The 12,425-nt window shown below is 59.3% G+C and overlaps 2 protein-coding genes across 5 annotated transcripts in view; one reads left to right on the top strand and one right to left on the bottom strand.

The window, feature by feature from the left end:
- The window catches only part of COL26A1 (collagen type XXVI alpha 1 chain), a 553,406-nt gene that overhangs the window by 407,771 nt on the left and 133,210 nt on the right, over positions 1–12,425 (bottom strand). The gene's annotated exons all lie outside the window — the stretch shown is intronic.
- Positions 536–7,820, top strand: VGF (VGF nerve growth factor inducible). Of its 3 annotated transcripts, XM_032756107.2 has the most exons (4): positions 536–553; positions 3,098–3,175; positions 4,735–4,954; positions 5,465–7,820. In XM_032756107.2, the coding sequence occupies exon 4, from the start codon at positions 5,485–5,487 to the stop codon at positions 7,327–7,329; it is 1,845 nt and encodes a 614-aa protein (XP_032611998.1). In that variant the 5' UTR covers positions 536–553; positions 3,098–3,175; positions 4,735–4,954; positions 5,465–5,484; the 3' UTR covers positions 7,330–7,820. The 3 variants fall into 3 exon arrangements, with proteins under 3 accessions (XP_032611998.1, XP_032612000.1, XP_032611999.1); XM_032756109.1 differs by lacking the exons at positions 536–553; positions 3,098–3,175; positions 4,735–4,954 and adding an exon at positions 5,226–5,247; XM_032756108.2 differs by lacking the exons at positions 536–553; positions 3,098–3,175; positions 4,735–4,954 and adding an exon at positions 5,272–5,342.

Here is a 12,425-nt window from a genome sequence, read left to right as displayed (position 1 = left end):
TGCTCCCCTACCCCACCCCTGCCAAGCGGAGGAAAGAAGCCGCTGCCCAGGACCGAAGTGGGCAGCAGCGCGGCCTCCTGACTCGCCCTGGGCCTCGCTTTTCCCTGGACCTGGGAGTCGGCTGCTTCCCAAATTCTGTGAGTTCTTCTCCCAAGTCCCACTTGGCATCCAAGACCAACTTCCATCAGCCAGGATCCAGGCATCTAACCCCCAGTTGCAGACTCGCCCGTGGCCAGCCGGGCTCGCTTTCCCCTTTTCTAGGTGGGCAACCCGTGGTGGGTGGAGGAGGTGGAGAGAGCCGGTGGAGCACCGCCTGCCCCCGCCCACCCCCAGCCTTCCCTGGATCGGCGGAGACTGCGATCCCCCAAAGTAACACACGGGGGCGCCAGGACGTGCGCGGACGCGGGCGAGGCAGCACAAAGTGGTTTTCGTCCGTGTGAGTGTGTTCGTGGGCGTCTTTGTGTGTCTGCGTTTCTGTACATGTGTGTACGAGTCAGGGGGTGTCTGGGTGGGATGGATTCGGGACAACGTGCCTGGTGTACCCCAGAATCAGGTACCTCAAGTGGTTTTTTTTCTGTTTTTTTTTTTTTGATGAGGACGATGCTTGATATGTTACTATGTACGTGTGGACGGGGAGGCAGGCGACTTGTGTGTATTGTCGAGTGTGCACAGCGCAGCCTGTGAGTCCCTGCAACCGCGTCTTGGATTTCTGAAGTCGCATTCCTTGAGGGTTTTGGCGCCCCTCCCTCCACCTGGTAAAAGGAATGGATGAGAACACTTAGAGCACATCTCCATTGCCCTGCACACATCTGCAGCCTAGGTCTGGGTAACTGCTAGGCTAGGTGTGACATTGTGTTTGTGTAAGTGGGTGTGTCTCCGAATCTCAGTGTGATTCTGTAGGACAGTGTGTTATGTGTGTGACAGGTGGAAGTTGAAGGAGGCTGGTTCAGGACGACAGAAGTGGTTTTCTTTCTCTTGGTGGATACCACCTTGATGGTGTGTGTGTGTCTGTGTGTGTATTTGAGTGTGTGTGTGTGTGTGTTAGTCTCTCCAGTGGCTCTCTCTTCGTGTCTCTCCCCATCTCTGTCTCTTTCTCTCTCTCTTTCTTGGTGACTCATCTCTGCGGCGTTGCCCTCCCTCGCTTGCTGGGTCTCCCCTCCCCCACTCAGGAGTGGGTGGGGGTCTGAGGGCGAATGGGAGCTTGGGACTAAAAATCAGGGTGGGCACCCCCTTCCCATCACTCATTATTCCACACCCTCCCGTAGCCCCCAGCCCACCCGTCAGTCCCTTCCCCAGGACTCCCCAGCTCTCGGATTGGGAGGGCATAGGGCAAGAGTATGTTCTAAATGGTGCAATTTTCAGGGGGCCTTCAGCATCTTCTGTAAGTTCAAAGTGGAGACCCCTTCCCCTCTCATAAAGTGCCCCCTCCCTGCCTGCCCCTCCACCATGGCTGACGCAGTTAAAGGCTGCAGAGGTGAGTCACCGGTTGGGGGGAGGGGGAGGAGAAGAGGGGAACGGTGAGCTTCGGGGTCCCCAAGCCCCTGCTCTCTCTTTCTCTCCCAGACCTTCTCAGGGAAAAGACCCAGTGCTCTTCCCCACTCTCCTGGTTTTCCATATCTTCAGCTTGGAACCCTACGATGCTGGACCCCATCTTCTCCAGCTACCCTATTGGAGGGAGATTCAGAAACAAATACAAAGAGAGATGATGGATTCACACAAACAAGTCAGAGCCAATACCAGGCATCCCCAACCAGGTCCCCATATTGGCTCTGCCTTTCCCAGCACTCTGTCTCTCCCAATCTCTTCAGTTGTCTTTCTTTTTCTGCTGTCTCCCTCCTTTCCCCATCCCAAGAACCTGTGCCCAGTCCAGAAGCCCCTACAGGCAGCAGGGTATGAAGGGCACAGCTCACCCCCAGTAGAGGGGGGTAGTGTGTGAATGAGCTGACCCAGGTAGGGAACTGGGATGGAGAGAGGCAGAAACAGAATGAGTCCAGAGACCATGCAGACAGAGTCAAGACCCAGATTGCGGAATCTCCAAGCCTTTGGTGCCCCAGGCATTCATATCCACCCTGCTCCCTCACCACAGGACGACTGGAGCCTTGGGGATGCTGATTTCTGAGAAACTCTCCTGCGCTTGTGAGCTTAAGTGGAGGAAGGGAGGGATGTGGAGTGGGGGCATGTGTGTGCTTACACACACATTGTTGTGTACCAAGCCAGGCACACTTTTTGGACACCAGCGGATGCCCAGAACTGGGTGTGCTCAAATACTCCAAACTGCATGGGCATACAGGCATGCAGAAGAGATAAAAACCCCCCAACACACACACACGCGTGCGCGCACACACACACCCACACCTGGAAGCAAACACAAACACAGCCACACAGACTGGAATAGAATATCACATAGTTAAACTGGAAACACTACCATGCCCATCCACTCTTGATCTGATTAAATACACAATTGCTTCCCCCCATTCCCTTTTTCTCCCCGCCCCGGCCATGTATGTCATTCATCTCCATACACACATAAACACTCATGCACAAGCCATGTACATGTACACGCAGGCGTGTGTGCATACACAAGCCCACAGGCAAATACAGTTTCTCCAGGTGCCTGTCTCCTCTCATCTTGCAACTTGGTCTCTAATCCCCATCAGCCACTCAGTCAGCCCCCTTTGCTCCCTCCCTCCCCTCTCCCTTCTCTCTTGGATGGCTTCCCCTCCCCCTCTCCAGATGTCTGAGCCATCTCTCTCTGATTCATCCTCCTCAGGAAGGTAACGTGACCCCCTCCCCATCCCACTGCTCTCTGTATCCAGGCTGGGAAGATGAAGGGGAGATGGGGGGCGGGGAGAGGAAGGAGGGGAGGCCGTGGTTGGCTGTGCGTGGGGATGGGAGGCATTGGCTCGGGGTCTCCTATCCCCTCTTTTCCCTCCTTTCTTTGGAATCTCCACTGTCACCTTGGTTCTCAGTTTTTTTTTTTCCTCCTTTAGCCTGCTCCTTCTACCTGTTCCAGATCCCTTCATTCCTTCCTCCTCCCCTGCCCCCATCTCTTCTCTCTTTTCTTCCTCTCCACTCCTCCCCATTTCTTTCCCCGCAGAGCTGATGGGCTTTCTTCTGGGAAAGTCGAGCCACTGATGGAAGCGAGAAGCCACTGCTGGTTATAGAGAGAAAGCACGTGAGTGTGTGTGTAGGGAGGGGGAGGTTAGAAGGAGGGTCAGTGCCAGGAAGAGGTGAGGAGGGGGGCGAGGACCGTTTCTGAAAGAGTCTCTAAGCCCCTGACAGACAGCCCTGACCTCGGTTTCCAGAGTCTCAGGGTGTGGGTGCCCTGCGTGTGCCCACGAGCACCCCTGTGTCCGCAGTTCGTGTGTGCCTGGCGTGTGTCATTGTCATTCCCCCCTTCCCTGCCCACGCCCCCGCACCGCTCTCTGCCAGCACCGCAGCCCCCTCCAGGCTTCCTCCCTCCCTCCCCTTCATTCCTGCAGTGGCTGCCCCCCTTGCCACCCTCTCCTCTCCCCTGCCCCCTCCCCATTTCCGTCCTTCCCCCCCACCCCCGCCCACGGCTGGTCTCCCTTCACCGGACCCAGCTCGCTGATGGATTCTCTTTGCGCAAATCTGTGCGTCATCGCCCCCCACCCCCGGAACCTCTAGCTGTCCAAGCCCCCAGCCCCAACCTCTCTGGCAGGAGATACGGTCGAAGGGGCTGGTGGCAGAGAGGGGATATCTCTGACGTTGCAGGTCCCCCTCCCATCGCGTTCAAACCTTCCCTTTAAGCAGTGGAGAGAGCTGGAGTTGAGTCACCCCCCCCCCCACCTGCGCAACCCCCTCCCCACCTGCTCTGGTCTCGCCCTCCAAACGTCCTTGGGGGAGGGGAGCGGCAGGAGGGAAAGCGACTGGGGGAGGGTGGGAAGAGATGGGCCGAAGGGGGCACAGAGGGGGGCCTTGACACAAGCGACAGTCAGGGGACAGAAGGACAGGCACACCTTTTCCTCCAGACACAGCACGGGTCGTGAAACAGACACGACCCAGAGGCACACACATCCTCATTCTTTCCCCCTTCTCTTCCGACTCGGACCCTTCCCGATGGGATTACCAAAACCGCAAGATCCACCCATCTGCCCCTGTCAGGGGACTGCCACCCGCACCGCGGAGCCGCGGACAGCGCCCGCAGGCGTGCAGATCTGTCCCTCTGCGCTCAGGTTCACGCCGTCCTTGGGCGCGTGGTCTCGGGATGGGGAGCCCGGCCCCCTGCTCGGCTCTTGAATCTTTATCCTTCCCCTCCCCAGTATCGATCTCCCACTGGTGCCCAGTCAGACGCTGGGGCTACCCTTTTTCTATTCCACTCAGCAACGCGGGCTCCATCCAGCAGCTCCAAGTTGCTCTGCAACCCACCCTCCCGCCTTCCAGCGCCTCTGCATCCACCCTTCCATTCATTCTCCCATTCATTCATTCATCCTTTTCTCCTCGTCCCTCCTTCATTCATTCATTTATAGCCCCCCGCCCTGCCCGCTTCAGCATTTCATTCATTCATTCATTCATTCATTTCCCGGAGCTCCGCTAGCGCACACCCCTTCAGCCGAAGGCCCCAGCGCGCAGGCGCAGGCCAGGAGAGGCAGGCACCCTCCAATCGTCGGGCGTCCTTCCTCCTCCGGGCGGCCGCCCGCTTCCCCATGAATGAACATTGACGTCAATGGGGCGGGGCGCGCCCACGTGACCCCGCGCGCTCCCCTTTATAAGGCGGTGGAGGCGCGGGCGCTGTCCAGCGTGCTGAAGCCGGAGCGAGCGAGCCGCCCGGAGCTGCGCCGACCCAGCTGAGCCCAGCCCACGGGACGCCAGACCTCGACCGTCGCTCGTACCCCGGCCACCGCTCGGAGCCGAGGCGGACGCGTCCCGATCTTCCCCTGTCCCCACCCTGCCCCGACCCTCCTCTCCACTTCTCGCGTCGTGACACCAGCTGGTAAATACTCCGCTGTTCGTCCCTCAAACCCTCGGCAGCCAGCCGTGGGCGTGAGGGAGGGTTTTCTCTCCTCTCGATGGGGGTGTTGCAAACACAGCAGGGAGCCCCCTGGTAAGGGTCCCCGGTAAACGGGGGAGTCGCAGCTTTTTCTCTTGCTGCTGAAGTCGCCCACGCACCATCCGGGGAGTCCTACGGGGAGGGAGCAGAGATTTTTTTTTCCCCCATATTGCTGCTGCTTAGTACGTGGGCGATGGCAGTGAGATGGCTCAGGGAAGGGGGCGAGGAGGCCCTGGGTAAGCGAGGGCTTCGGGGGTTATTTTCCTATTTACACGGCTCCAGAGATCGGCACAACATCTTCCCCCTTTGCTCCTAAACGTTCCTCTTCTGGGTAAGATTTGGGGGATCAGGGAAGCCCCGGGTTTCCTGCTGAAAGGTGGGGGAAGGGAACGTATACCTAGAGAGGGGAATTCTTACAGAAATCCTCTTTTTTTGGTCCCTTCTATTTTTCAGTCTCCGGCAGCCCCTTGGTCATGAAAGCCCTCAGATTGTCGGCTTCCGCCCTCTTCTGCCTTCTGCTGATCAACGGGTTAGGGGCAGCACCCCCGGGTCGCCCTGAGGCGCAGCCTCCTCCTCTCAGCTCTGAGCATAAAGAGCCAGTAGCCGGGGACGCAGTGCCCGGGCCAAAGGATGGCAGCGCCCCAGAGGTCCGAGGCGCTCGGAATTCCGAGCCGCAGGACGAGGGAGAGCTTTTCCAGGGCGTGGATCCCCGGGCGCTGGCCGCGGTGCTGCTGCAGGCACTCGACCGCCCCGCCTCGCCCCCGGCACCAAGCGGCTCCCAGCAGGGGCCGGCGGAAGAAGCAGCTGAAGCTCTGCTGACCGAGACCGTGCGCAGCCAGACCCACAGCCTCCCGGCGCCGGAGAGCCCGGAGCCCGCGGGTCCGCCTCGCCCTCAGACTCCGGAGAATGGGCCCGAGGCAAGCGATCCCTCCGAGGAGCTCGAGGCGCTAGCGTCCCTGCTCCAGGAACTGCGAGATTTCAGTCCAAGTAGCGCCAAGCGCCAGCAGGAGACGGCGGCAGCAGAGACGGAAACCCGCACGCACACGCTGACCCGAGTGAATCTGGAGAGCCCGGGGCCAGAGCGCGTGTGGCGCGCTTCCTGGGGAGAGTTCCAGGCGCGTGTCCCGGAGCGCGCGCCCCTGCCACCCCCGGCCCCCTCGCAATTCCAGGCGCGTATGCCCGACAGCGGGCCCCTTCCCGAAACCCACAAGTTCGGGGAAGGAGTGTCCTCCCCCAAAACACACCTAGGCGAGGCATTGGCACCCCTGTCCAAGGCGTACCAAGGCCTGGCCGCCCCGTTCCCCAAGGCGCGCCGGCCGGTGAGCGCACTCCTGGGCGGCTCCGAGGCGGGCGAGCGCCTTCTCCAGCAAGGGCTGGCGCAGGTGGAGGCCGGGCGGCGGCAGGCGGAGGCCACGCGGCAGGCCGCGGCGCAGGAAGAGCGGCTGGCCGACCTCGCCTCGGACCTGCTGCTCCAGTATTTGCTGCAGGGCGGGGCCCGGCAGCGCGGCCTCGGGGGTCGGGGGCTGCAGGAGGCGGCGGAGGAGCGAGAGAGTGCAAGGGAGGAGGAGGAGGCGGAGCAGGAGAGACGCGGCGGGGAGGAGAGGGTGGGGGAAGAGGATGAGGAGGCGGCGGAGGCGGAGGCAGAGGCGGAGGAGGCGGAGAGGGCGCGGCAGAACGCGCTCCTGTTCGCGGAGGAGGAGGACGGGGAAGCCGGCGCCGAGGACAAGCGCTCCCAGGAGGAGACGCCGGGCCACCGGCGGAAGGAGGCCGAGGGGGCAGAGGAGGGCGGGGAGGAGGAGGACGACGAGGAGATGGACCCGCAGACGATCGACAGCCTCATTGAGCTGTCCACCAAACTCCACCTGCCAGCGGACGACGTGGTCAGCATCATCGAGGAGGTGGAGGAGAAGCGGAAGCGGAAGAAGAACGCCCCTCCCGAGCCCGTGCCACCCCCCCCCGCCCCCCCCCCCCCCCCCCCCCGCCCCCCGCAGCCCCCGCCCCCCGTCCCCGCTCCCGCACGAGACGAGCTGCCGGACTGGAACGAGGTGCTCCCGCCCTGGGATCGGGAGGAGGACGAGGTGTACCCGCCAGGGCCGTACCACCCTTTCCCCAACTACATCCGGCCGCGGACACTGCAGCCGCCCTCGGCCTTGCGCCGCCGCCACTACCACCACGCCTTGCCGCCTTCGCGCCACTATCCCGGCCGGGAGGCCCAGGCGCGGCGCGCGCAGGAGGAGGCGGAGGCGGAGGAGCGCCGGCTGCAGGAGCAGGAGGAGCTGGAGAATTACATCGAGCACGTGCTGCTCCGGCGCCCGTGACCGCCCTCCCCGGCCCCGCCCCCGCGCGCCTCCGCCGCGCGCGCGCGCGCGCCGCCGCCCCCCTCCGTGTTGCCCGCTCCCGCTCGGTGTTTGCATGCGCCCCGGCCCTGCCCCTTGGCCCTGCCCCCGTCCCCGGGCTGCGTCGGGACCTGCCAGACCCCCCTCCCGGGTCCAGAGCCCGAACTCCCAGAGCTCACCCGCGGGTGACCGGGGGCCAGCCCAAGAGGGCGGGTGGTTTGTGCGAGTTCCCTCCCCACGCGGGGCCCCGGCCCCATCAAGTCCCTCTGGGGACGTCCCTGTCCGAAACCGGAAAAAGCAGTTCCAGTTAATTGTGTGAAGTGTGTCTGTCTCCAGCCCTTCGGGCCTCCCACGAGCCCCTCCAACCTCTCCAAGTCGCTGTGAATTGACCCCTTCTTTCCTTTCTCTGTTGTAAATACCCCTCACGGAGGAAATAGTTTTGCTAAGAAATAAAAGTGACTATTTTATTAGGACTTTGTTCTCGGTTATTCACCCGTCCCCTTGGGCCTGTGTGGTCCTTCCCAAGGGGCGGTGAGGGAAGCGCCAGCCACAGTCCCCATCTCCTCCTGCTTCCTGCCCCCAAACTAAGGCGAGCGGTAAGTGGGGAAAGTCCTGAAACTGTTTTTAGAGAAGAATATGGCTCGCACCCATTAAGAAACCCGAAATTCCACTTCCAGCTTGGGGGATGGTGGTAAAGTCATCTTTCCCCAGGGCTTGACAGAGAGAGGCCCAGCGGAATGCAATAAAAGAGCCAATTGTCTGCGATGAGTCCAGCGACCTCTGGTTCAAAAGAAAAAGGCGACCGCAGAAGGTGCCACAGCTCTGGGCGCCAGTGGGCTCCTTTTTCCCAAGATTCTGGGGCCGCATTACGGAGTTTCCTGTGTTCACCCACCCATCTCCCTCCACTGCTCCCTAAATTCCTGGTCCTAGGTACTTTGCAAGAAATGCGGGGAGGAGGGGGTGGCAGCCACAGAGACACCCTGGCTAAAGTCACTTCTTAACTTTTTTTTTTTTTTTTGAGACAGGGTCTCACTCTATTGCCCAGGCTGGAGTGCAGTGGTGCAATCACAGCTCACTGCAACCTCGACTTCTTGGGCTCAGGTGATCCTCCTACCTCAACCTCCTGAATAGCTGGGACTACAGGTGTGCACCACCACGCCCAGCTAATTTTTGCATTTTTTGTAGGGATGGGGTTTTGCCAGGTTGCTCAGCTGGTCTGGAACTCCTGGGCTCAAGCTACCTGCCCACCTTGGCCTCCCATCTTAAGCCTTTTCTAATCACAGGTACTTGTGAACTGATTCAAATTAAACTGGGTAAATGAAATCCCCACAACAGACCCGCATCCTGAAGAGTTGTTCCTCCTTCCGTAAAGGCAGCTCAGGGAGTTGGGGGCAGCCTGTTTGGAGACGCATTGGGCATAAAAATCCGTTTAAGGTAGAGTGGCCAGATAAAATACAGGAAACGGAAATTTGAAATTCCAGAGACACAACAGATACAGTTTTAGAGTTAAGTGTGTCCCAAACACTGCATGGAACACATTTATCCCTAAAATGATTTGTTGTGTATCTGGAATTCTCATTTAACTGCGTGCTCTCCGTTTCTTCCCAAGGCTGGCAGGATCCCCTTGGCCTCCCGATGATGCCAGCAGCCCTGCCTTCCTTCACAGAGCTCGAGGCCAGCAAAGTCCAGAAATGCTTTTCCTTTTATTTCAGAAGAAAGGAAATAAAGGCAGACACTTCCCCCTCCCCGCCCCTCCCAGCTCCTGCCTCATCCACACCTGGAGTGAAAGAGGGCCAGGGCCAGGACCAGGGTCCCATAAAGCTCGCCCTTCCCGCAACCCTTCCTTCCCTCAAAGTGGCAAGGTTAGAAAAAAATTAACTATGTTGTTCCTCCCTGGCACTGGATAAAGGCCCCACTGCAGCCAAGGAGAAAGAGGGGGGCCAGGCTCCCCTCCCAGGCAGAGAAGCTGCCTGGCTGGCTAGGGGGAGGGTGGAGGTAGGTTATGGGACAGAGAGGAAGAGAAGTGCCCTGAAAACCTTTTCCCTTTAACCTGACATATTTATATATTTACAGTTATTAGGGAGGGGAGGACATCTGGGGTGACATCAGTTCTGCAAAGGCAGGGAATAAAAGCCAAATAGCACCCCCATCTGGGTCACATTTTCCTGCCTCCTAGCTTCTAAAACCTTCAGTGGGAAAAGGGGAAAGTGGAGGTAGGGGGTGGAGGGAGGGAATGTTTGAAGGGCCTGAGCCCACAGCTCACTCCGAAAGAAGGTGAGGCAGCAGAGGAGGGGCAGCCGAGTCCCACCAAGAATAGGGCCCTGGGCAGAGGAGAAGTAGCCATTCCGCCATGCTGCCAGGACCCCATCGCCACGCCCCGGCCCAGCAGGGGCTATGCCAAACCCATCTCCTCCAGCACACTCCGCGGCGACTCATCCTCCTAAGGCAGACAGACAGAGGGTGACGCAGAGACACCAGGAGAGGCCGACAGGGTGGGCAAGACAGCAGTCACGAGGAAGAGTCAGACGGGGGAGGCACAGACACGGGGGAGGGGGAGAGAAGCCAATGTGAGCCCAAGGCCGGACCAGCGAGCTCTTCAGGGGGCGCCCACCAGCCTCCCAGGGCCAGCCCCAGAGCCAGCCAACAGTGGGGTCCAGGTTGAGTCCGTCACCACCCAGAGAACCCAAAGCCAGGACCTTGGTAAGCAGGGGCCCCGCCTTGACACCTGGGGGTAAAGGGAGTGAAGCTGGGACAAGGAGGTGGGGGATCTTTCTGGGGCCCTGGGGGGGTACAGCTGACTGGGTCCTGTTTTTCAGAGTGGGGAAAGGCAGTGGGAGGTGAGTGCCAGGTCCCTGAGGGAAGGTGAACCAGGCTGCAGGGAGATGCGTCATTAGGGTCTGAGTGCAACTCTGGTGACACGGTGGGTGTGTGTGCCAGGGCATGTGTGTGTGTACCAGGGTGTGTGTGTGCGTGTGCGTGCCTGTGGGAGGGTGAAGCTCGACCAGTGAGGTGGCAAGTTCAGTTCTGCCCTCTCTCCCACTGCAGAGATGAGCCCCCCCTCGCCCCCTATCTCTCCCCCTCCTCAGAGCCAGCTCAGGCCGGGCTCGCTCATCACTGCAGATTCCGGTGACTCATCTCCCTGCACCAGGGCTCGGTGATGGCACAGCAGAGAGGGGGCAGGCAGTAATGGGGTGAGGGTGGGGGCGCCGGGGAGCAGGGAGAACCAACATCCAGGTGCCCTCTGCCAGCCCCCAAAACCCCATAGCCTTTTCCTCCTGAGACACAGAGGCTTTGGAGTATGTGTGTGTTAAAAAAAAAAAAAAAGGAAAAGAAAAAAGAAAAGAGCAAAAAAAAAAAAAAAAGAGGGGTAGGGGAAGAAATCAGGGAAGAAAAGAATGACCTACCAGGTGCCCCTTCTCCAATTCTCCAAGCAACCCTTAACTCCAGAGCAAACCCTTAACCCTTTGGCGTTAAGCCTTGCTCAGAGAATTGGACAAAGGAGACTGGGTGGCCACGAGACATCTGGGGGCTTGGGGGAAGGACAGAGCTTGGAACGAGGGGTGCACAGGTGGGCTATCTGCCACCCTACCTCCCACCCCGTGGGGTCAGGGCTTGAGGGTAAGCTAGAGAGCTGGGCGTGGTGGGGGTCAGATACCACAGGGAGGGGGGGCCCCTTGGCGATGGTGGGCAGGGCAGGCAGGGCGTCCACGGGAGGGAGGACCCTGTCCGCCACTGTGCGCTTCCTCCTCCTCCTCACTGTCCCTGGCCCGTACCTCCTGCAGTAGGTCAGCCTGCTCGATGGCTTTCAGCACACTCTTCTTGGAGGTGTCCTGGACGTCCCCCCCCATCAAAAACTCATCCAGGATGAAGTAGGCCTTCTCAAAGTTGAAGATGATGTCCAGCTCACACACCTGGGAGGGCAGGGAGAGGCTGAGTTGAGCATGGAGGAGCAACTGGAGCCACTTCCTTTTTAAGACCATGCTTCCCTCCTTGGGTTCTGCCCCCAACCTCCAAGCCTTAGTAGTTGGTTCAGCTTTTTCACTTTTTTTGTTTCGTTATTTTGTTAGAGACAGGGTCTCTTGCTCTGTTGTCCAGGCTGCAGTGCAGTGGCACGATCACAGCTCACTGCAGCCTCAAACTCCTGGGCTCAAGTGATCCTCCTGCCTCAGCTTCCTGAATAGCTGGGAGTACAGGTGCATGCTATCACGCCAAGCTAATTTTTAAAATATTTTGTAGAGATAGGGTCTTGCCATGTTGGCCAGGCCGGTCTCGAACTTCTGGCCTCAAGTGACCCACCTGCCTCAGCTTCCCAAAATGCTGGGATCACAGGCGTGAGCCACCGCGCCTTGCCTTGGATCAGTTTTTTCCCTCTTCCTCTTGCCTCTTTCCTCCTGATCATGAAACATTAGTTGCCTTATCTACCTTTGTCTATGGTTCCCCTTGCCTTCCCCCCAAAATCTGTGATGTTCTTCCCACCAAAGGCTGCGGTAGCCCCACTTCCTGGACACTGTGGGGCAGGGAAGGAGGGAATTCTGGACCATGGGGTGGAAGACTTGAGTTCCAAGCAGGGCTCTGTCACTAACCATCCAGCTAAACATGTCATGAAACATCTCTAAGTCTCAGTTTTCTGGCTTCAAAAATGGAGATACCAACACTTACTGCTAGGATGAGATAAGGCGCAAACAAGAGGACCCAAAAGCACTTTATAACACAAATTATGGAGTTACTACTATGCCCCATGTAAGATCTCAGCTGTCCCTCAGATAAGTTAATTCAGAATCTCTGGGAGTGGAAACTGGACATTGCTATTCAAAAAAATGGCCGGGCGCGGTGGCTCACGCTTGTAATCCCAGCATTTTGGGAGGCCGAGGCGGGCGGATCACGAGGTCAGGAGATCGAGACCACGGTGAAACCCCGTCTCTACTAAAAATACAAAAAATTAGCCGGGCGTGGTGGCGGGCGCCTGTAGTCCCAGCTACTCGGAGAGGCTAAGGCAGGAGAATGGCGTGAACCCGGGAGGTGGAGCTTGCAGTGAGCCGAGATCGCGCCACCGCACTCCAGCCTGGGCGACAGAGCGA

Source organism: Hylobates moloch, unplaced genomic scaffold, assembly GCF_009828535.3.
Source record: "Hylobates moloch isolate HMO894 unplaced genomic scaffold, HMol_V3 SCAFFOLD_1, whole genome shotgun sequence".
NCBI classification, from domain to species: Eukaryota; Metazoa; Chordata; class Mammalia; order Primates; family Hylobatidae; genus Hylobates; species Hylobates moloch.
This window is presented reverse-complemented; position numbering and strand designations above follow the sequence as displayed.

Coding starts and splice junctions, on each gene's coding strand:
- VGF (XM_032756107.2), top strand. CDS start 5,485: ATGAAAGCCCTCAGATTGTCGGCTTCCGCCCTCTTCTGCCTTCTGCTG.